The 21,346-nt window shown below is 41.2% G+C and overlaps 2 protein-coding genes across 5 annotated transcripts in view; one reads left to right on the top strand and one right to left on the bottom strand.

Annotated features, from left to right (window-relative positions):
• The window catches only part of PPP3R1 (protein phosphatase 3 regulatory subunit B, alpha), a 76,222-nt gene extending 67,948 nt beyond the window's left edge, over positions 1-8,274 (top strand). For all 3 annotated transcript variants that reach the window (XM_053284496.1, XM_053284497.1, XM_053284495.1), the window contains 3 exons: positions 4,352-4,411; positions 5,244-5,428; positions 6,163-8,274. In XM_053284496.1, coding sequence (XP_053140471.1) covers positions 4,352-4,411; positions 5,244-5,428; positions 6,163-6,210 — 293 coding nt within the window. In that variant the 3' untranslated portion in view covers positions 6,211-8,274. The remainder of the gene's footprint in view (positions 1-4,351; positions 4,412-5,243; positions 5,429-6,162) is intronic.
• Positions 8,275-10,719: 2,445 nt separating this feature from the next.
• PNO1 (partner of NOB1 homolog) lies at positions 10,720-21,250 on the bottom strand. Of its 2 annotated transcripts, XM_053284493.1 has the most exons (7): positions 20,868-21,250; positions 17,931-18,080; positions 16,379-16,462; positions 14,871-14,931; positions 14,195-14,312; positions 12,878-12,948; positions 10,720-10,982 (listed from the first exon to the last, which is right to left on the bottom strand). In XM_053284493.1, the coding sequence occupies exons 1-7, from the start codon at positions 21,096-21,098 to the stop codon at positions 10,915-10,917; spliced, it is 783 nt and encodes a 260-aa protein (XP_053140468.1). In that variant the 5' UTR covers positions 21,099-21,250; the 3' UTR covers positions 10,720-10,914. The 2 variants fall into 2 exon arrangements, with proteins under 2 accessions (XP_053140468.1, XP_053140469.1); XM_053284494.1 differs by lacking the exon at positions 12,878-12,948.
• Between the last annotated feature and the right edge of the window lie 96 nt (positions 21,251-21,346).

Below are 21,346 nucleotides of genomic sequence, written 5' to 3'. Positions count from 1 at the left end.
CCGGAGCCCTGGGTGGCCAGCCCGGCCAGAGACACGGGCCACGGTGGGTGGCGGGAGGGGGAATGGCGGCGGAGGTCCAGACCGGCCCAGGGAGACGGAGGCCGGGACCGGGGGCCGAGCGAAGGCTGAAGAAAACTAAAAGCAAAAATGCTGCTGCCGCCAAAGTCCCACCCTCCCTCCCTCCCAACTTCCGAAACCACCTTACCCTGGCCCGTGACAGTTGAGCAAAGAAAGTCCTAAATTGAGGAGGGAGAGAGGAGCTCGCAAGCAGTGCTCCTCCCTCTGCAAAGGCTCTGCCCAAACTGGCGCTTGGGGCGGAAAGTTCGGGCAGAGCCTTTGCAGAGGGAGGAGCACTGCTTGCGAGCTCCTCTCTCCCTCCTCAGTTTAGGACTTTCTTTGCTCAACTGTCACGGGCCAGGGTAAGGTGGTTTCGGAAGTTGGGAGGGAGGGAGGGTGGGACTTCGGCGGCGGCGGCGGAGGCAGCATTTAAAAAAAAAAACAGTAAAGGGGAGAGGAAAAGGCTAGCGCCCGTTATTATAACGGGCTTCAAAATACTAGTTTTACAATAAAATGCATACAGGTGATGATTGTTTGAATGCTATAGCTTCACCATGTCAGTGCTTCTGTATTCTCTTGTATTAGTTTGTGAAATTCATATTGCTGCTCAGTTGCTTGGTGATAGGCTTCCAGTTTTAAGTGCGTAGACTAATTGTGCAAGATCATCTTTCCTCTAACAATATAAAATTTTACCGAAATAATCAGTGGCTTACATACACTTTTGAGTCTTATTGGTTAGACTAGTTATTGGAATAGTGCACAAAACTAACCTTAAAATTGTGTCTGGCACTAACTATTTTATGAAATTTGAAAGCATAGTTGTGCTTACTATGGCAACACAAAATTTTCCCAAAACTGTCTGTTACATGCACAGGTAAAATAATTGCTAGGTCTGTGTAACTTGCTGTCAACAACAACAAATGTAAGCCCTTCTTTACTTTATCAGATCTTAATGTAAACTCCTCTGCCTGCATCACAGGCAGCTGGATATCTGTCTAGGACAGGGCTAGGCAACCCCTTGGCTCTCCAGCTTTTGTTGAACTACAGCTCCCATCATGTGGCTGGGGATGATGGGAGTTGTAGTTCGACAACTGGAGAGCCAAGGTTGCCTACTCCTGGTCTAGGGGTTACCCGCTTTCCTTCACAGAATCATGGCTTGAGCTCAGCTACCACATTGAGTCTCAAATTTTGGTTCTCAGTAGGGTGGACACTTCCCCATATGCATACCTGAATAACAATTTCCAGACCAATGATTTTATTTGAATTAATAGAAAAGGCAGGGCTGTCTTTAGAGAGCCCTGGAGGGGTGTGGGGCCCGGGGCAAATCAGCCAGTGCAGAGCCCCCTTCCAGTTAGTTCTCTCCTCCCCCCCCCACAGTTTTATAAATGTATTAACATAATAAGAAAGAACAAGGTAAAACATTGTTACAGCTCTTGAAACAAAGTAGAAACTTTAAAGCCAGTCAGAGGATACAAAAGAAAAGATGTAATTTTACGCCGTCTGCTGGTCTGAATGCAAAGATAACAACCATAGGTATACAGAACAACCTACAAATCAAACCCTGATCTCGGAAATAAATGATGACCTTGTTGAATATTAAAATTGATAAAGGGTTCCCAAACCAGCATAAATGACTCTGTATAGATATTATTCATGTAAGCAGTAACTTTAGAAATAGAGGCATAATCGCATAACTTGAGAAACCAATCATCTAAAGTTGGAATCATTGAGCTGCGCCAATTAGTAGCATAGAGAATCCTAGCATCGGTAATCATGTATAAAGATAGTTCATTAAACTTAGTAGTAGGAATATAAGGCCCGGTCATATTTAAAAGAAAAAGTTCTGGCAAGAGGGGAAATTTGATTTCCAAAATCTGCTCCATTTTTGAATGAATTTGCTTCCAAAATGATTAGGCTTTATTACAAGTCCCCCACATATGATAAATGTACCCACTTGTTGATCACATTTCCAGCATTCCTTTGGGAAATGGTTATCAATCTTATTAATAGTCAATGGGGCTATATACCACCTAAAAACATCTTATACCAGTTTCCCTTAAGTTATTACTTGAAGTAAATTTAATATTCTTCTTCCATTGCTGTTCCCAATCAGAAATATCTATCATTCTACTAATATTCTGCATCTGTTTTATCATACACTCTTTAACCTGCTCAGTTTCTGTTTCATACTTCACTAACAACTTATATATCGCACCCAGCATATGGTCTATATTTCGGTTTATTAAGTCTTTGAAATCAGTTAATTATCTGAGTTCCCCCCCACCCTTGTCTTTTTAACTCTTTCTACACAATCGAACTAATCTGAAAACACTGGAACCATGGAGGTTGTTGGGCGAACTGTTCTGACAACTTATGGAAAGATTTAACCTTAGACTTGTCCTGTATTAAACTCTGTAAGGTATATGAGTTCTCCCTCCAAAAATTATATCTGTGAGACATTTCTTCTTCGTAAAAGTAAGTATTCAAAACTGATGTCAAAGGAGATAAATTAGGACTTATCCTTTTTTTATATTTATCCCAAATGTGTAAATGACTGTTTCTGGTGGTATGTTGCAGAATCACCGGATCCTTTCTGTTCCCAGTAGTCCATAAAAGATTATGTAGGCCCACAGAGAGACCGGCACTTTCCATTCTGCTGAAACGACCATAAGGATATTTAATCCAATCAGAAATCCAAGTCAAACAACTGGCATAGTAATAAAGTCTCAAATTAGGAACAGCCAAGCCTCCTCTCTCCTTTAAATCTTGCATAACCTTGAATTTAATTCTAGGTTTTTTGTAATTCCAAATAAACACATTTTGCCGACTCTGCCACAATTTTATTGTTTTATCCTTAATCTTTTTCAGAATTATCTGAAAAAGAAAATTCATCCTTGGTAGTATATTCATTTTTATCCAAGATATTCTTCCTAGCCACAAAAGATTTAACTTTTTCCATCTGTCTAAATCTGCCAAAATAGTTCTAATAATGGGGGTTAAAAGAGCGGGGCCCGGGGCAGTCACCCTGCTTGCCATGTCCCAAGCCCTGGAAAAGGGAATAACTATCAGGGGTTCAAATGCAACAGTACAAGTAAAGGGGTTCAGGAACAGTTTTATTTTTTTGTTGAGACCTTCTGGCGATTCTAGGCAGGGAGGAGGGGTGTAAATGACAGCTGAAACAGAGATGTGGAATCGTATCTGACCACAGGACAGTCTGTATCCATCTAGATTCCTTCCAACTAGTGAACTGAGCTCAGCTCTTCTAATTAGGTATTTTATTATATTCCATGAAGATGACAGCCTATGAAAGTACCTTGCTTAAGCCACACTGAGTAGCATCCAGAGTAAAAGTCCTGTGAGTGGTATTCTTCTATTTATGCAGTGAGGGGGAGCATTACCTATTACTTCTGACTTGGCCTTGAAATATCTTTTTATTAGTATCAGGTGTTTGATGCAATTAATTTTTACATTTAATATGCTACTTGTATGCTGTGTTTGTATGTGGTGAGTCACTAATAACAGTGACATTATTATAGGCTACGATGGTGTGTTTAACACTTAAACTGCTTCAGAAATGTGTAAAAGAGAGGGCTGCAGCTAAAGCATAGTTTTGGTGCATATGGGTAACAACTAGCATCTTGTTTTACTGATTGACCATTATATTGTTTGATGTCAAAATATAGTTAGTAAACATGAATTTGTCAGTCCTACATACTCCTGCATAAACTGTGGAATGCCGTCTCTTAACCCTGGGGGGAAACTTGTATATGCAGTTTGGAATCATAGGAGTTGAAATACAGTGGGTTGTATCCCAAGGTACTTCATGCAGGTAGAAAGACGCTCCAGTCACGCAAGATGGCTTCTGTGGTTTTCATCCATTCCACATCCCACTGTTCTAAAAGACCCCTACTTGTGGGCAGATTTTTAGGTGCAGTGAGGGCTGCAATGGGGAGAATGTGAAGGCAAAATATTGATGAGTGAGGTCCCACTTGCTCTCCTTTGAATACAACCTAATACACTTTTGTGTTGGCTCACTCCTTACTTGCCACCTCTTGTCTACGTCTTTTCTCTAAAGTTGTGTTAAAAACAAATTCTTAAACATACACAGGTATTTTCAAGTGGGCGTTACAGAAGTGCACCCTTTATCTACCCCAGATCCACCATATTCTGTGTTAGGACTTGCTCTTGGGAAACAGTTGTATCTCACTGAAGTCCACAAAGGGATTAGTTAACTGAATTTCAGATGTTGGATATGTAAACAAATTTAAATTGTTCTTTTGCTTATATTCCATAGAATTTATTGAAGGAGTCTCCCAATTCAGTGTCAAAGGTGACAAGGAACAGAAGTTGAGGTGTAAGTATCTGACATAATCTTAGCTGGAAAAACATTTGTGAAGTTAGTTTTGTATGATGTTAGGCATAGAAGATAAATGAGATATCAAACTGAAGCACAGAATACACACTTGCAGAAACTTTCTTTTTGCCAATTATTTCTCCTGTCACCCTGCCAAAAAAACTTCTGTTTGGCCTATGGCTGCAATAAAAGAACTACTACTATTACTGCCAAAAAAAACTTGACAGAGGAGAAAGCCAGGCATCATAATTGGTACCAATTAATGAATGTAGCACCCTTAGCTTCAGTTAGTGAAGTCAGCCTTGACTCCTGCCCCAGTTGTCTAAGCTTCTGAAATAAAGAATGTTCATGAACATTCAACTGCTCAGAAGTTAAACTATAAGCATACTGGGCCTAGGGACATGTGGCTGTTGGTAGGAAGGGATGTAGAAAAACCCCTGCTAACTTGGCAAAGAGGCACATTTTAACATGGTGATTCTCTTTATTTAGCAGGGGGGGAGTAACTGGTCCTATCCACCCCCAGCACAGTACCTCTAGTGACTGTTGCTGGTATCTATCTTATGTTTCTTTTTAGATTGTGAGCTCTTGGGGACAGGGATCCATCTTATTTATTTGTTATTTTTCTGTGTAAACCGCCCTGAGTCATTTTTTGAAGGGTGGTATAGAAATCGAATAAAATAATGAGGAGGAGGAGGAGGAGTGCTATCTTCAAAAGAAGCCAGCTATTGGACTGGTTGTGTGTGTCTGTATGAGGGAGAGGGAGGTAATACAAGGTAATACATGTTTCCACTGCAGTCATATGTGTTAATGAACTTTTCTTATTTTTCTTCAGTTGCTTTCCGTATCTATGATATGGACAAAGATGGCTATATCTCCAACGGGGAGCTCTTCCAGGTTCTGAAGATGATGGTTGGGAACAATCTCAAAGATACTCAGTTGCAGCAAATTGTAGACAAAACCATAATAAATGCAGATAAAGATGGTGATGGAAGAATATCCTTTGAGGAATTCTGTGCTGTAAGTGACCTTTTGGCAGCTGCCTTTGTACATCATTCGGAAACTATATAGAAACATAGATAACTGCCATATACTGAGTCAGACCTCTGGCCCATCTAGTAGAGACCACATTACTCCTATTTTTAAAAGAACTACACTGGATGCAAGTTAGTTTCCTAGCAAAATACGAAGTGCTGGTTATTATCTATAAAGGCCTGAATGGCTTGGGCCCATGGTATTTAAGGGAGCGCCTTCTTTGTTGTGAATACCACTGCCTATTAAGATAATCAGGGTAGGCCCAGTTGTGGTTGCCACCAGCTCACTTAGTAGCAACCCCAAAACAGGCCTTTTCTAGTGTTTCCCCGAGGCTCTGGAACACTCTCCCAAATGAAATCAGAATCTCCCCATCTCTGGTTGCTTTTGAATGACTTTTGAAAACACAACCGTTTATCAGGCTTTTTGTTTTTGGTTTTTATGAGTTTTAACCTGTTTCTATGATTTTTTAGGTTTTGGTTTGATTGGATTGTAAACCGCCCTGAGCTTTTCTATAGGGCAGTATATAAATGCAACAGATAAATAAATATTCAAATGTGATTACTCAGACACTAGGGCGTTGTTGAGGTGAAGTTCTACTTCTGAAAAGAAATGGAACATTTCAAACCATCAAGTTAATGGATTTTAATGTTGCCTGCTGCTTCTCTGTTGTCTTGCTAATTCTCATTTAATATATAACAATCTTACTTTAAATATTCCAGGTTGTAGGAGGCCTAGATATCCACAAAAAGATGGTGGTAGATGTGTGACTCCTTAGATACCACCCAACACTTTTGCTTTCTTCTCCATCTCTGAAGATCTGCTCAAGACGTCCAGCAACGCTCTCTGTGTATTTAAATGGAAGTATTTTTCTCTGTGAAGCCACATTTTCCAACATGAGCCTCATGAAGCCAACTAAGTGTTATTGAACTTTTTATTCTCTCAATAACTCAGTGTAGCACTTTAAAGTCTGAAGGACAGCAAGATGGAAAGAGCATATCAGTGTGGTGGAGAAAGGGAAGGGGGTTGGCTTTTTAATTTATTCTCATCTTTTATAACAAGGAAATATCTATCTATATATATGTGTGTGTATTTATATATAGATATATATGTAGCTTTCTATATGTAGTAGTTAGGTGGGCTTTAATTTAATATACTTGATTCAAGAAACAAAACTAGAGTACAAAGTGCCAAGCAGAACATTAACAGTTCAATATATGGATATACATCTTTACTTTTATGTCACACAGTTATATATATATATAGTAGAAGAATGTAAAGTTTTAAATGGTTGTTAGGTCAACTCTTCCTTTTTCCTGTGACTATTTCAGATATTTATATATTGACTGGCTGAGAGAGCATTGCTTCCTGTTAATTTACCTTAATTACATTTTTGTAAGACAGGAAACTTAAGTTTGTTTATATACCTGTTGATATATTACCAGAGACTGCATCTTTGCTGGATGGCTTTCAGTACAACTCTACTTAATAGTATGACAAATGTAATTTAATATTAATGCCAAGAACTAGTCCTTGTGTGCAAATAGGATTTACAGAATGCTTATGGCCATTTTATTTTTTCACTTAGTAAATGAGTGCAGTTGCACATATAATATATCGCTCATGAAGATCAGCTGTGATCCATTAATTACAGATAAAACAGGTGAAAGCATTTGCATTTGTTTCTCAGCACATAGTTTAATTAAGAATTTAGGATTAACAAGATAATTGTGTAGGATTCCCTTTGCACAATGAGACTATAAAACCTCTCTTGCCATTAAGTTATGTTCCAATCATATAGGTTTCCCTTATGCATTTAGTATAGTACTACAAGTTGCATACGTAAACTGGTAATATTTTATATATGTGTATATAGGATTATTACGGATATTATAGGGGAAATGTTAACCTATGCCATAGGGAAGGTGGAAAGCTTCACATTATCTAAATTTATACCTCTCGTTCTTCTCCAGTTCTTCACTTGGAGAATTTTTTCTAGATTTGTCCATATCATGACTTGTAATGGATAGTAACTTGATATGTGTGATATAAAAGTAGCGAGCCATGTTCTACAACTTTATATCATCCCTTTCCTTTTCTGCAATGGTACTATTGGCTAGAAGAAAAACTTGCATTAGATTTTTAGGATAGTACAACCTTTCCTGTATAGCAGTTTTTCTATTTTAAAAGGTTTTATAATCAGCGATGGAGAAGGCAGGTTATGTATGAACTTAAATCCGTTGCCTGCCTGCCACAGCTGTTCCTTCAACTGAGTGCTGCACATCATGGGCTCTGTCTGTGAGAGAGAAATCCAGGTGCTTGGTGTCCTTGCATGACATGAAGTTTTGCATGTAGATCGATTTAAAATGTTCCTCTTGTTTACATGATTTGCATAATTTTAAAAAAGATAATGTTGCCAAACTTTGGTAAATGTTAAAACAGAGAATCTCCACTACATGTAACTTTCTTCCTCTGGATCAGTACGTGGCTTATAATCCCAGCCAGCCAGTGGTTATCTGTTCCAGTGTCAACTGCCATGTGCTCTGCTTCAAGGGGGAACGAGTCTTTTGTGAATTTTTTTGTACATAAGTATTTGTTACAAACATTTTAGCAAATGCTTTCTATTTCTTAATTGCTTGTGCATATCCTGGCTGGCGTTATAGAAAATAGTGCTAACATTACTTTCTTATTGGGGGATGAGACTTTTTTAGTTTGTGTGTGGAAAATGGGTTATGTTGAATGTTTAGTTTTCTCCTCTGCATGCTACATCATACATTGTTGGAACTATAGGAACCTTCATACTGTATGAATAAAAATAAAATATTTGAACTTTACCATAGTATTGTGACCTCCTATAGACAAGTAGACTCAAAACTTATTTCCCTTGCTTTGTTAGAATAAAGATGATTGATGCCAGTTTAATATGCAGAAACTGACCAATCATGCTGTACATACACCAGTATTTCTTTATTTTGCAGTGACCTAATAGTATTCTTTTCTGCACATTAAAAGAAGCAACCCAACTTTTGATAGGAAGTTGACCATCTAGCACCATGGTGGAGTTGACCTTAAGTTTCTAAAAAATCAAGTTACTTATCAAATAGTGAGATCAAATGAGTTATACTTATTATTTTTACATTTATATCCCACTCTTCCTCCAAGGAGTCCAGAGTGGTGTACTACATACTTGAGTTTCTCTTTCACAACAACCCTGTGAAGTAGGTTAGGCTGAGAGAGAAGTGACTGGCCCAGAGTCACCCAGCAAGTATCATGGCTGAATGGAAATATGAATTCGGGTCTCCCTGGTCCTAGTGCAGCACTCTATAACCACTACACCACACTGGCTCTACTTAGTGGATGGACTCAGATTTAACATACAAGATCTTAATAGAGAATGCTTTCTTAGCCAAAAGGCCGTATTGGCTCAAAACCAAAACCTTTTCAACTCAGATGCTGAATAAAATATTGTACATATCTTAACTGCTGTATCAGATAGCTATGATGGTGGCTTGGTTTTTCAAAGCATTAGTCATTTAGACCCCAACACTGTGGTGGTGCAGTGTTCCACTCCCCCCAATATGTTGTACAATAGTTATTTTTTACAAGAGTGAACACTACATATTCTTTTAGTGAAGAAAATGCAGTATAAAATAGCAGAGATGAACACTTATCCCTTTTGGAACATAGGAAACTGCCATATACAGAGTCAGACCATTGGTCTATCTAGCTCAGTATTGTCTTCACAGACTGGCAGCGGCTTCTCCAAGGTTGCAGGCAGGAATCTCTCTCAGCCCTATCTTGGAGAAGCTTCCAGGGATGGAACTTGAAACCTTCTGCTCTTCCCAGAGTGGCTTCATCCCCTGAGGGGAATATCTTGCAGTGCTCACACATCAAGTCTCCCATTCCTATGCAACCAGGGCAGACCCTACTTAGCTATGGGGACAAGTCATGCTTGCTACCACAAAACCAGCTCTCCTCTCCTCTCCTCTTGAATTGGTTATTTCCCCAAAAGTATAATGCAGTGGTGGTTCTTCAACAAAAGTAATTGTTTTACTTAAAGATTCCAATTCATGTAGAAGTGGTATAAATTCATGTTACCTTTTTGGCTTCTTAGTTCCAGTATGTTCCTCACTCCTATAGTATGTTACCTTGCTGTAACCAGTATAGTTTCTATTACAAAATGATTGTGGCAGCTTCTTTATCAAGGGTCTGTATTGTATAAAAGTGTAAAATTAGGTAGCAGCCATAATATATCCAAGCTTCTCAAGCAGGACATGGATTTAAGTTATGGCTACTGAAGTCTCAAGAACTATGAAGCAATACAGCAGCTGGGCTTCCCACATTTTTTCAACTTGTGCATTCCCTGCCTACAGTAATGAAAAAGACTCTTGCTGCTGACAGATGAACGGATGTGGTACAATATATTCTGTTGCTTTTTCCTCTTCTCCAAGTATCTTACAGGTAAGCAATAAGAACAAATACCTGTGGTTGGAGTTCAACTAATTCAAGCCAAAGCCTGTTTACCTTGGCTGAAAACCACTTCCTCAACAGCTAGAGTGAAGTAGAGCAGGGATTCTCAACATTGGGTCCCAGATGTTATTGGATTTCAACTCCCATAATCCCCAACCAAAGGCTGCTGGGGATAATGGGAGTTGAAGTCCAATAACATCTGGGGACCCAACGTTGAAAAACCCTGAAGCAGAGATTTAGATGTGCCAGTTAACACCCACAGGCACAGCAGTATATCAAATCAGTAAAACACTTGTTTGAAAATGTTATTGAACTCTTGACTATAGCAAGGAAGCATTTACAGTATCTAACTAGTTCCATATGCTCACTCTATCCTAGTCAGAGGTTTTGTGGAGGGAATATAGTATCTCGTGCAGTGTTTGTCATTTGAAGGATATCTACTGATGGTGATTTTGCATTAATAGGCAGGCATCTTATGTTGGATAGCATCCAGACCTAAGAGCTATATAAGTAGAATTCTTCAGTTTGCACAAGGAGTTAATCCTCTTTTCCTCTAGTCCCCTGAAAATGTTTGAAAACTGGGAAGCCTCAGGAGGAGAATTTCTGGAGGCTACAGAGGAAAGGGGCAGGATTAGTAGAAGTCACTCCTTCCTGCCTCGCGGGAGCAGTTCTGCATGTGCAACTCTGGCTGCTACCCATTTTGTCCTACACACACTGCTGATCAGAGGGCCCGGGATTCTGGTGAGTGGCAACCTATTGGTCAATGCTGAGTTGGGAACTCTGCTGTACAAAATTTCAAACACATTAGGTTAGCTAACACAGGATGTGCTATTTATTTTAGGTTCTTAAATATGCCCAAAGATCAGGCAGTGCGTGACTGAACACTGCTACAGAAGCTCTTCTCTGCACAAAGTTCTCAGTTTATTATTGCGGCTTTGCTTCCGTATACAAGTCACTTCCTCTGTCTTGTGTAGAAACCGATTTCCAAATTAGAATTCTTGGTCTTAAAACCGTTCAGCTGCTCTGCTGGCCACTGCTCTAATATTGCCATAAACCTTCGATGGAGGACTTCCTGTAGAAGAAAGCAATAGGTTAGTACCGTTGGTACTGAAATTTAGTATTAGGTGTTACTGATCATGACTGTTGAACATCTTACTCAATATAGTGTTGAAGCACAAGGGTCTTGCAATGCCAGAAACCAAGACAGCAGTGACTCTAGCTTGTTCTAGTAGCTAGAAAAAATAGCACGTACTCTACTTTTGATGGCAGGTTTGCCACACTACAATGACTATGCTGTCAGAAGGAACTGGCTGTGATGCATATGGATTACAGGGCCAGAAAAAATCTGCTTTGAACGGCTGACAACGTATAAAGTTGCCATATACTGAGACCATTGGACTAGCTCAGTACTCTCTACACTGCCTGGCAGCAGCTCTCAAAGGTTTCAGGCAAGAGCCTTTCCCAGCCTACCTGGAGATTCTGGGGATTGAACCTGCAACCTTCTGCATGCAAGCAGATGCTCTACTGCTGATCTACAGCCCCATTCCCTAAGGGGAATATCTTACAGCAGTGCATACATGTAGTCACCCAATCAAATACAAACCAAGATATCAGCAAAGGGGGGGCAATTCATGCTTGCAGCCCTCCACCACAAAGTAATCCCAATGAAATGATATTAACTAACATGTCCCATTAATTTCAATGGGATTGCTCTGCAACTTAGTGTGTCGGCAACTATCTAATTTTTTTTTTGCTGCTCTTACCAACTACTAATTTCCAAAAAGTTTGATTTCCTTACAGCACCACCACCAATGTAGAGAATAAGTATTGGAGCCCAAACACTTTCAACAGCTTTGCTATCTGTTACAAGTCTTTGCCCAATAGGAGGGTAGTAAGTACCACTGATAGAATTTTATAGTGACATTCGCTTGTAGCGAGAAAAACAGCTAGACCTTTGATTCAGACATACTGCCACAGGATGATGTAGTGTTAGATACAGATCTCATTTTCTACTACAAAAAAGTGTTGAGAGAAAATGTGCCTCTATCCATTCCATACCATGCATGATTTTATTCACCTCTTGTCTCCCCTTGGTAGTCTTTTCCCCAAACTAAGAGCCCCAGGTGTTGTAGCCTTGCCTCATAAGGAAGGTGCTTCAGGCCCCTGATCATCTTGGTTGTCCTCTTCTGCACCTTTTCCAGTTCTATAATGCCCCCTTTGAGATAGTGACCAGAACTGAACACAGTACTCAAAATGTGCATCAATAAAGCTGTGGGAGGACTCTTCAATTCAAAAATGTCCAGCCCACCTTTTCCTACAGACTCAAGGTGGCTAAATTACAACTGAACAAGAGCAGCAATCACAGAAACGGAGTAAGGCAGCAAAAAAAAAAAAAGGAGGGGCGAACATCTCTACTGCCCCAATTGTATGTTGTGTTTTTAGGTTATTAATTTGGCAGTACTGACAAGCAGTATAAAAATATAGTAGTAGTAGTAGTAGTAGTAGCAGCAGCAGCAGCAGCAATGTGGAGTTGTACCATTCATTTTAACTGTAACTTAAACTGTCTAAAGGAAGTGTGACTTGATACAGACATGTCCCTGTAGCAGGGATAGGCTGGGGTTGATGGGACTTATAGCGCAACAACAGCTGGAGAAACAAGCCTCTACCACTGCATAGTGTGGGGTTACTTACTAATTTAGAAATCCTTTTTATGCTGAGTAGTACAGTCCATACAAAGGTCTTTGGCCATACTACTTGTCTAAATCGGTCCCAGATCTGAAAAGTCACTCTAATGATTTGATTTGGTTTTACAGCCCTCCCATTTTCAAAGCCTTATGTGATCATTCCCAGTAACAAGTTACTAGAATATACCAGTATATCAAGAGCTATCACAAGAAACAAAACCATTACAGCCATGAAAATAGAGCAGGGCACTTGACATTCAAATATCTGTTAAACCAGGCTTACCTAAGATGAGGTTGCAAATTGCTGTTCGTGCCATTTTAATATTTTGGAAAGACCCTAAAATATGAACCTTCCTGTAATAATAAGTTTACACATTAAATGTATGGTATTTAAGAAGACAGTAAAACATCAAAACATTTCCTCTTACTGAGCTGCCAAAGAACCCAAGTATCTTGTCTGGAACCAGCACCGTTCCAAGAACCCAAGTATCTTGTTTGGAACTGGCTAAGTTTTACACCTTTACAAACTGCAAGCTTTAGAAGCAGCTATAGTACCCTCATCTATTTCATTGCATATCCACTTTGCTGCACTGCATGGTAACTCCTGTGCCATTTGCCACAGCACATTTGGTAGCTCAAGATTCCATCTAAATTGGGGCTAATACATTTTCCACTTACCTCTTCAAATACTACTGTATAATAGAGTACCGCTTTGCTCTTAACTAGAATACAGCTGTTTGCTTAAAAGCCATTCTACAATTAAACACTTAAATACAAGGCCACATGTAGAAATATTGGCAGTCACTCTGACATTAGAGCTATAGACTCCACCTGCTGCCCACTAATGTTGCATGTATCGCCGTATTTATTTACTGTAAATTTACACACTGTTGTTTGTAACGGGCGGAGCTACCGTTGGGCAAACAAGTTCAGAGAACCCATGCCGCCACAAATCACACTCCTCACATCAGACATCAGATGTGGGGTGCGTTATTTCGGTCCCAAACAGGGCCGCACAACCCCATTTGGAACTGAAACTGGTCCTCGCTGCATTGGCTGCATGGCCAGAGTGACTCTCCCTGCCTTAAAGGAGACCACGCCCCTGTGTCTGACATCAGGGGTGGGGCCAAGGGGCCACAGCAACGGCTGCACACGGGCCGCCACCAGCCTCCCTACACTGCTTTGTAACACAAAATAATCTGTATTAAGTGACAGACTGTAATGTCTCCAGCAATCAGTTACTGATTTATGAAGGTCACAACACTGGTGTACCAAAACACAATATTCCATTCACTTTGGTCACTTCTAACATTCTGTGCTTTGGGACAGAACCTTTCAAAGTGAACATGCAAGTGCTTCCACATGGACATATTCCATGGAGGTGAATCATCAATATAAAAACTTTTCCAGAGCTCTAAGGTCAGGATCCAAAATATATAGAAACTTGTTCAGAAAAATCCAGACTATATTGTAGTAAAAAAGATAGCACAAAAACTTTAAAAAGGTTGTCCAAAGCCAGAAAATGTTAGATTGCAAGCTGGCCTTTATCTTAATATACCAAAATGTTTACGTCACTCAAGCAAAAATGTGAAATACTTACGAATCTGCAAGAACTATCCGTGTCCTTGTCACATTTTCAATAGTGAATTTTGTTTTTCCACCTTTCCCAGCAATTCTTCCTATTGCTCTAGAGAGATGATCTCCTTTTAAAGGTTTAACTGAAGAATAAAAATTAATTTAATATATTACTGCATATGCTTATAGCCAACCCCCAAACATGCTTATTCTAGGTCCAGTGAATGGTCTGGGTGCCCTTGATATTGGATCTTCTGCAAATCCAGTTCACATGATTAGATTTCCCAATGATAAAGGGTTATTTGAGTATACGTTTTATACAAGATTATACAAAAAAGTATATAATCTTTATTTTGTTTAACAAAGTTTCACAGCTTTAAATACCAACAAAAGCCTATTCCAAAATAAGACTGGCTTTATTTGGCAAAGTTCTAACTGATGGGTCAAAGGGGACAGATTTTAATGCAGTGATCCAAAAGGCAACATGCAGTCAGTGAGAATGCAAATTAAGGATACATTTCTTTAAGTAATCTTGTTTATAGTCTGCTGTTGTAACAAAAAATGAAGTGTTAGGAAAAGTTATTCCTAACAATGAAGAGTGTTTTTTTGCATTTATATTGACTTCAATATCCAAAAAGTATGTATATCTATACTGAATTTTTTATAACTTGACAGCCCAAATGTGATTATGGAATACTCACCATCTGTTACTTCAAAAGATTCTAGGAAGAGGTCATCTAATCTGATGAGAGCAAGTGCATCCTAGAATGTTAAGATAATGGAAGTCATACCTTTTCATAACAAAAGTATATATTAACATAATCACAATCACATAATCCTATAGCTTTTAAAAATACAACTTCCAGAAGCAAGAAGTTTATTCATTAGCACTTTCTGTATGGTACATTTTGTTTGTCAACACTGGCCCTGCTGTGGCATAGTGCTGAGTATCCACTAGTATGTCTGTATTCCTATTTGATTAGAAGGCATTTTGAAGAAACAGAAGGAATCTGTATATCTCTTCAGTTCTTTATAGACTAGTTTACAAATAAAAAATAATTTTACCCATGAGCTAATATTACAAAACACTAGTGTATTTAATGTTTTAGCACATGCAGAATTTCTGCACATCAACTTGTGCTCATTTCAGTGTATGCAAAGCTATGAAACCTAGAATACAGTCAAATTTTGCATTTTAGTGACAGATCATCATACAGCCAACTATCCAGAAGACAATAGGCCTGTTCACACAATCTTTTGAGGGTGGGTGGGTTGGAAAGCTCCTACTCCATAAGCAGCACATGACCAGAACCTCCATTTGGGTCAGCAAACCCAAGAAAACACAAACCAGGCATGGAGTGCATTGTTGAAATTGGGAGCTGAAAGCCACCTTAAGTGGCACAGTGGGGAAATGCTTGACTAACAAGCAGAAGGTTGCCGGTCCAAATCCCCGCTGCTACTATATTGGGCAGCAGCGATATAGGAAGATGCTGAAAGGCATCATCTCATACTGCACAGGAGGCGGCAATGGTAAACTCTTCCTGTATTCTACCAAAGAAAACCACAGGGCTCTGTGGGCACCAGGAGTTGGAATAGACTTGACGGCACACTTTACCTTTAAGCATGGAAGATACATCAGCATGTATCTTTACCTTGGAGGACTCTCCAAGGCACTGAATGTCTTCCCAGCATGCTTTGCACTGCCAGAACACTGGAAAGCTTCACAACATCAGCAGTTGCCCTCTGACCATGAAGGAGCAGGAGATGGAATCAGCCCTGCTGAAGCGCCTCCAGTTACAGGATCACAGAGTGTGCTTGGCAGAGTGGCATGTCCATGGATGGCAGCCCTTGTAACCACTGTTCTCTATTGTTTCCATGCAAGGGAGGGCCTGCTGGGTCTCAGTAGCTGGGTAGAAGTGCCAAGTGGGTTCAAATGACCAGAGAATTAACGAAGGAGCTCTCCTCTCCTCCTTCTTTGGTTAAAAGTGGGGTAGGAAAGCTGGGTTACCCTGCTTTGAGCAAGCTGGGCTGGAGGGTTTTTGTGAGTTCACATGATCATGCAAACCAGGGTAGCTTGCCTCCCACCTTGATTTTGATGATTGTGTGAACCCAGTCATTAAGGAAAAGCCTCTACAAATGCGGACACAGATTTCTTACATGCCTCTTTTTTACATATTAATGATCAATTCAAGGCCAAGTGAAAACTCACCTCTACTTGAAATCCAAGTATAAAAGCTTTCACAAAATCAGCTGCTTTTGTCAGAGCACCTATATCCTTGGTTTCTTTACAAGTCTACAAGAGAAAATAAGTCTTATTTGGGTGGTGAAACTTATTCACTCAACATACTAATAACTAAGGATGTGCCCAAAACATTTCAGAGGCCATTATGGAAGCCTCGGAAACGTTTCGGCCACCAGGGCCATTTCAGCTTTCGGAGGCAGCAGGGGTGCTTCCTTAAGGGTGGGGGAGGATGCACTTACCCCTCCCTCTGCATTTCCCCCCGCCAGCACTCCATTGTATCAAAGCCCCATGGGGCGGCAGCGTACCTCCCTGCTGCCCCATTGCCGTCCTCAGCTGTTAGTACAGGGTGTGCATGCGCCTGTTGCATGCACAGCAGACAGGCGGACATGTGCTCGGTACTTCCGGCCATGGACAGCAACGGGGCAGCAGGGAGGTACGCTTCTGCCCCGAGGGGCTTTGATACAATGGAGCGGCAGTGGGAGAAATGCAGTAGGAAGGATAAGTGCACCCTCCCTCACTCTTAAGGGAGCACCCCCGCCGCCTCCGGAACACGGAGGAACGCTTTCGGGCACATCCATACTAATAACCTACAAGATCAGCATGTATCTGTCATAAGCCACTCTATTATATCCTTGCTATTTAGAACTGAACACTAACCTCTGTGCTTCCATTAACACCAGGTGCTACTGTAAGCATTGTTGCTGCTGCCAGTGCCTGCCTTTTGCACAAGCATATTCTGACTTAAATGTTAATAGCTGAATTAAACCGCATCCAGATTAGTACTTGTGCAAACAAAACTCTTCCGCTCACACAGGGTGTGTGTGTGGGGCACTTTTCACCCATCTCCCCTTCCCACTACAGCCCCTGTATCCCCTGAAAATCTTTTTCTGAAGGTCCTGCAGTCCTCAGGAACTTATTTTTAGGGAGCACAAGGGGCTGCAGACAGAGGTAAGGGGGAAAAAAGGGGGGGTGAAAGTTACCCCTCCCTTTTTACACTAGCAGAGTTTCACGAGTACTAGTTTATTTATTTAAAATATTTCTATACCGCCCCAACCTTGCATCTCTGGGCAGTTTATAATTAAAAGCATTAAAAACATTAAAAAATTTAAAACTATAAATCAAATTAATTTAGTTGGGATGCTACCCATTATGTTTACCCTTACAAATGCTCTGAATGCCCATACTGCCCAGAATTAAAAAGGCAAGGCAGTTACAGGTCTGAAAGTACTTCTGATCTAAACTGACATCTGTTAGGTCCACCCTTTGAATTTAAGAGAGTCAACAAAATTTTAATACACTTTGTAGGGAACTCCTCTACAGTCCTCAATGATTGTTCAAGCAATGAAACAGCACACTACCTTGACCATCAGCTAGATAGGATACCCATCATTCAGATGATTTGGATGGCCTCAGTCAGAGAACATTCCTAATGCTGCCACCCCAGCCAAACCAAATAACTGATACAGAAATAAAATTAAAAGTTGCCAATCTTTTTCACAGAATAGATAGTATAACTCACCTTTATCTCTACATTCCTTGTTTTTAAGTTGAACCTAATTTGAAGCTGCAAGTGTTCTACAATAGGTGTAAAAATTTTCATCCAGTTCTCTTTCAAAGGTGTATATCTGTTTGCTGGTACAGGAATTTTTCTCATTTCATCTTTTCCACCCTGAGTAGAAAAGTCATTTTGCATCAGAAACAAATTACTGTGTTCCTATGTACTGTCTTGGTATTTGAATATTAAGTTAGTCAAATATTTACTATCAAAAATATTCAAGACAGCATGGGACACATAAATGTCATTAAATCAACCTTTTGGCATTATAGGACAACAAAACATTCCTTTAAAAAAAGTTTTTAGCTTAGAAGTAACATTTGTTGTTGCCAAGACCTAGTTTTCAATAGGACGTTTGAGTTTCATCCTACACATTATATATAGCAAACACTTCAAAACAGTTCTGTCCTGAACAGGGTTTTTTCAGAAAGATAAAGTGGATCTGAGAAACAGGGCCTTGTGATTTAAACTTCGATAAAGGGGGCAAACCCCATCACTTCCCTGCTTTCAACCACATTCAAGTCTGACAATTATTCATCCACTCTATGCTTTAGACTTCAGAAAAGCAATTTCAGCCAGGATTCCACCCACAAAATGACAGCAGGAGGAGAAGTAGACTGAATTTATCCAAGGATGAAGGCTGTGATCATAAATCCTATGTTTCTGAGTAAGGATGCAACAAGGGACAACAGCCAGAACAGAGCTGAGCTAGTGCTGTGTTTTTCACTGCAGGATCCATGAACCAGTGGCGGCTCCCCAACTAATTGCCAAACCAAAATCACTGCACTGCACTACACAGAGGTGATCATTTCCACTGTGCAGTGCTGCACTATGCCTAGTGGCAGGGGGCTTCTTTAAGGGAGACCAAGTCCTCAAGCCCAGCACTATCTTGGAAGACTTGCAAAGAGCATTGGGGAGTGTCGTTTCAACCAGTGATCCATATAGTGTTGCCAACAGTCCCGTATTATACAGGAAGTCCTGTATCTCAAGCGAATATCACTTGTCCCCTACTATTTGCTGCTGCTTTCCCGGTATTATTGGAAGAGCCTGGGGCTCTCCCTCATCCCTTAATGCATTTACACTGAGCCCTTTGAAGTCGGAGTGAAAGCCATGTTATAATGTGAAAGAAACAAAGTTCCTCAAAGAATCCCCAGTTGCTCTGCAAACTTACAGGGTCAATTGACTAGGTTTATTTACATCTTGCTAATCATTTACTTGTCAGATGTAAATAGACCCACAGACTCCTGCTGACTCACAACTTCTGGCAGATGGTGAGATGGAGGGGCAGGGGTGCGTGTAAATCTGGGGGATTTTCCACCTGGCACTTGCTCCATATCTAAGTGTTGCAGGTGAGTAACAGTAGGAGGCGAGCATGCCCTCAGCTCTTGCCTGTGGGCTTCCCAGAGGCATCTGGTGAAACAGGATGGTGGACTAGATAGGCCTTGGGCCTGATCCAGCAGGGCTTTTCTTATGTGGGATGGTTCTTGTGAACAAGAAGCTTTGTGAAATCATGGGGCTTGTGCTGTTTTGTTGTTGTTACAAATGCACTGCTACTTAGGCTTCCACCCCACCCCCACCACACACACACACTTACTTGTGTCCCTTGTTCAGGCAATGGAATGTTGGGAACCCTAGTTCCGTGCAACCCCTGCTAACTGAGCAAAGGAGGACTTTTAAAGTGGTGATTTTCTTATATTTAGCAGAAGAAGAGCAACTGCTCCTATTCAACCCTAGCAAAGCATCCCTCTAGTGGCTGCTGCTGGTGTCTATGTTTCTTTCTAGATTGTGAGCCCTTTGGAACAGGGAGCCATCTTTAATTATTTTCCCATGTAAAACACTTTGAGGACTTTTGTTGAAAAGCAGTGTATAAATATTTGCTGCTGCAATGCACACCTTCCTACTAGAAGGTGTGCGAGACTTGAGATTGAGAGTACCTTCTTTCTCTTAAAGGGATCCCACCAAGGGATCCTAGGCAAAGTACAGCTCCATGTAAATGGCCCTCACACTGAAGTGGGTGTTGTTTTTTTTGCCAAAGTGTCCTACACTTGAAAGATAGTGTGGAGCACTGCACTAGCATAATAAAAGTTGCACACACCTAAGAAGTTTTGGAGCTGCAGTGCTCCATGATATTGCACAACTACAGGATACATACAACAGGTCAACTTTTTCAGTCCACAATATAGTTATGCAATGCATGCATTTGCCACATTCCCACAAAACTTTTAAATGGACAGCCAAAACGTTTACACACATGTGCAAAAGTGTATGCATAGAGCAGTCTACAAATACCCTGGAGTTTAAATATCCACAAGCTTCTGAGCACAACAGAATTAGCCATCTAAACTGCCAGAAGAAGTTTGGGAAGCAGCTCCTTACTTACGAGTAAAGCAAGCCATTGAGTCGGTGTCGATTTCTGGCACCCACAGAGCCCTGTGCTTTTCTTTGGTAGAATACACTACCTCCTCCATTGCAGTGTGAGATGATGCCTTTCAGCCTCTTTCTATATTGCTGCTGCCCGATATAGATGTTTCCCATAGTCTGGGCAACAAACCAGACATAACCCATAGAACATATCCCATAGTCTGGGGAACACACCGGGGATGCGAAACGGCAAGTCATTTTCCCACCGGGCCTTTAGGCGGCTTCTACTTATGAGTGGGGGCAGACAATCTTGGTTCTCCAGCTGTTTCTTCACTATAGCCCATCATCCCCAGCCACAATCGACTGCAGCTGGGGATCATGGCAGTTGTAGTTCAGCAGCAGCTGTAGAGCCAAGGTTGCCTCCCCTTGATGATGAACACCTGCCTAGCTTGGCTGCTGGAGCGGGTCGGGACAGCCCTTCGGTCGTCCCAGCAGGAGTCTGTCGTTCTCCCCTTCACAGTAGCAAGTGGGATAACTTACCCCGAGGGCCTCCCCACGAAGGGGAGAAAAATCGGGCCGTTTCCTAGGCAGCGGGGTCCCTTCTGTCTCCATGGGACCCTCCCGTGCTCGTCTCTTCCGCTTGCGGACACTGGTGAAGCCTTCGCCGCCAGCCCCAACTACACCCGAGGCCTGCGTTTCCATCGCAGCGGGAGGCCACGCCAGCCGGTCTTCGCTGCTGCTGCCGCCGCGGCTGCTTCCCACCTGAGCCATTCCTGCTCCACGCGCACCGACAGGAAAGGGCGGGGCTAGCTAGCAGCTGATCCCTCGCCGCCACTTGTCGCTGGACGTCACTTCCACCAGCCGCTCTTTCATGTTTTTCCTCTACTCAGTAATTCGCGTCCCTATACTTCTCTCTCTCTCTCTCTCTCTCTCTCTCGTCTTCATAGATGTAGGAAAGTTCTAGACAGCCCAGCTTTCCGTGTTCCGCCATAATGTTTAATGAGCAGTCCCGCATTTCG

Source organism: Hemicordylus capensis, chromosome 1 (genome assembly GCF_027244095.1).
Source record: "Hemicordylus capensis ecotype Gifberg chromosome 1, rHemCap1.1.pri, whole genome shotgun sequence".
Lineage (NCBI taxonomy): Eukaryota > Metazoa > Chordata > Lepidosauria > Squamata > Cordylidae > Hemicordylus > Hemicordylus capensis.
Note: the sequence above shows the minus strand (reverse complement) of the source record. Positions and strands in the feature narration are given on the sequence as shown.

Excerpts from the sequence above, each read along its gene's own strand:
- PNO1 (XM_053284493.1), bottom strand. The coding sequence starts at position 21,098 with ATGGCTCAGGTGGGAAGCAGCCGCGGCGGCAGCAGCAGCGAAGACCGG. Across the intron at positions 16,463-17,930 it reads CAAGGAATGTAGAGATAAAG|ACTTGTAAAGAAACCAAGGA; the intron begins GTGAGTTATACT and ends TTTCTCTTGTAG. Across the intron at positions 12,949-14,194 it reads CGGATAGTTCTTGCAGATTC|GAAGGTTCATATTTTAGGGT; the intron begins GTAAGTATTTCA and ends TTATTATTACAG.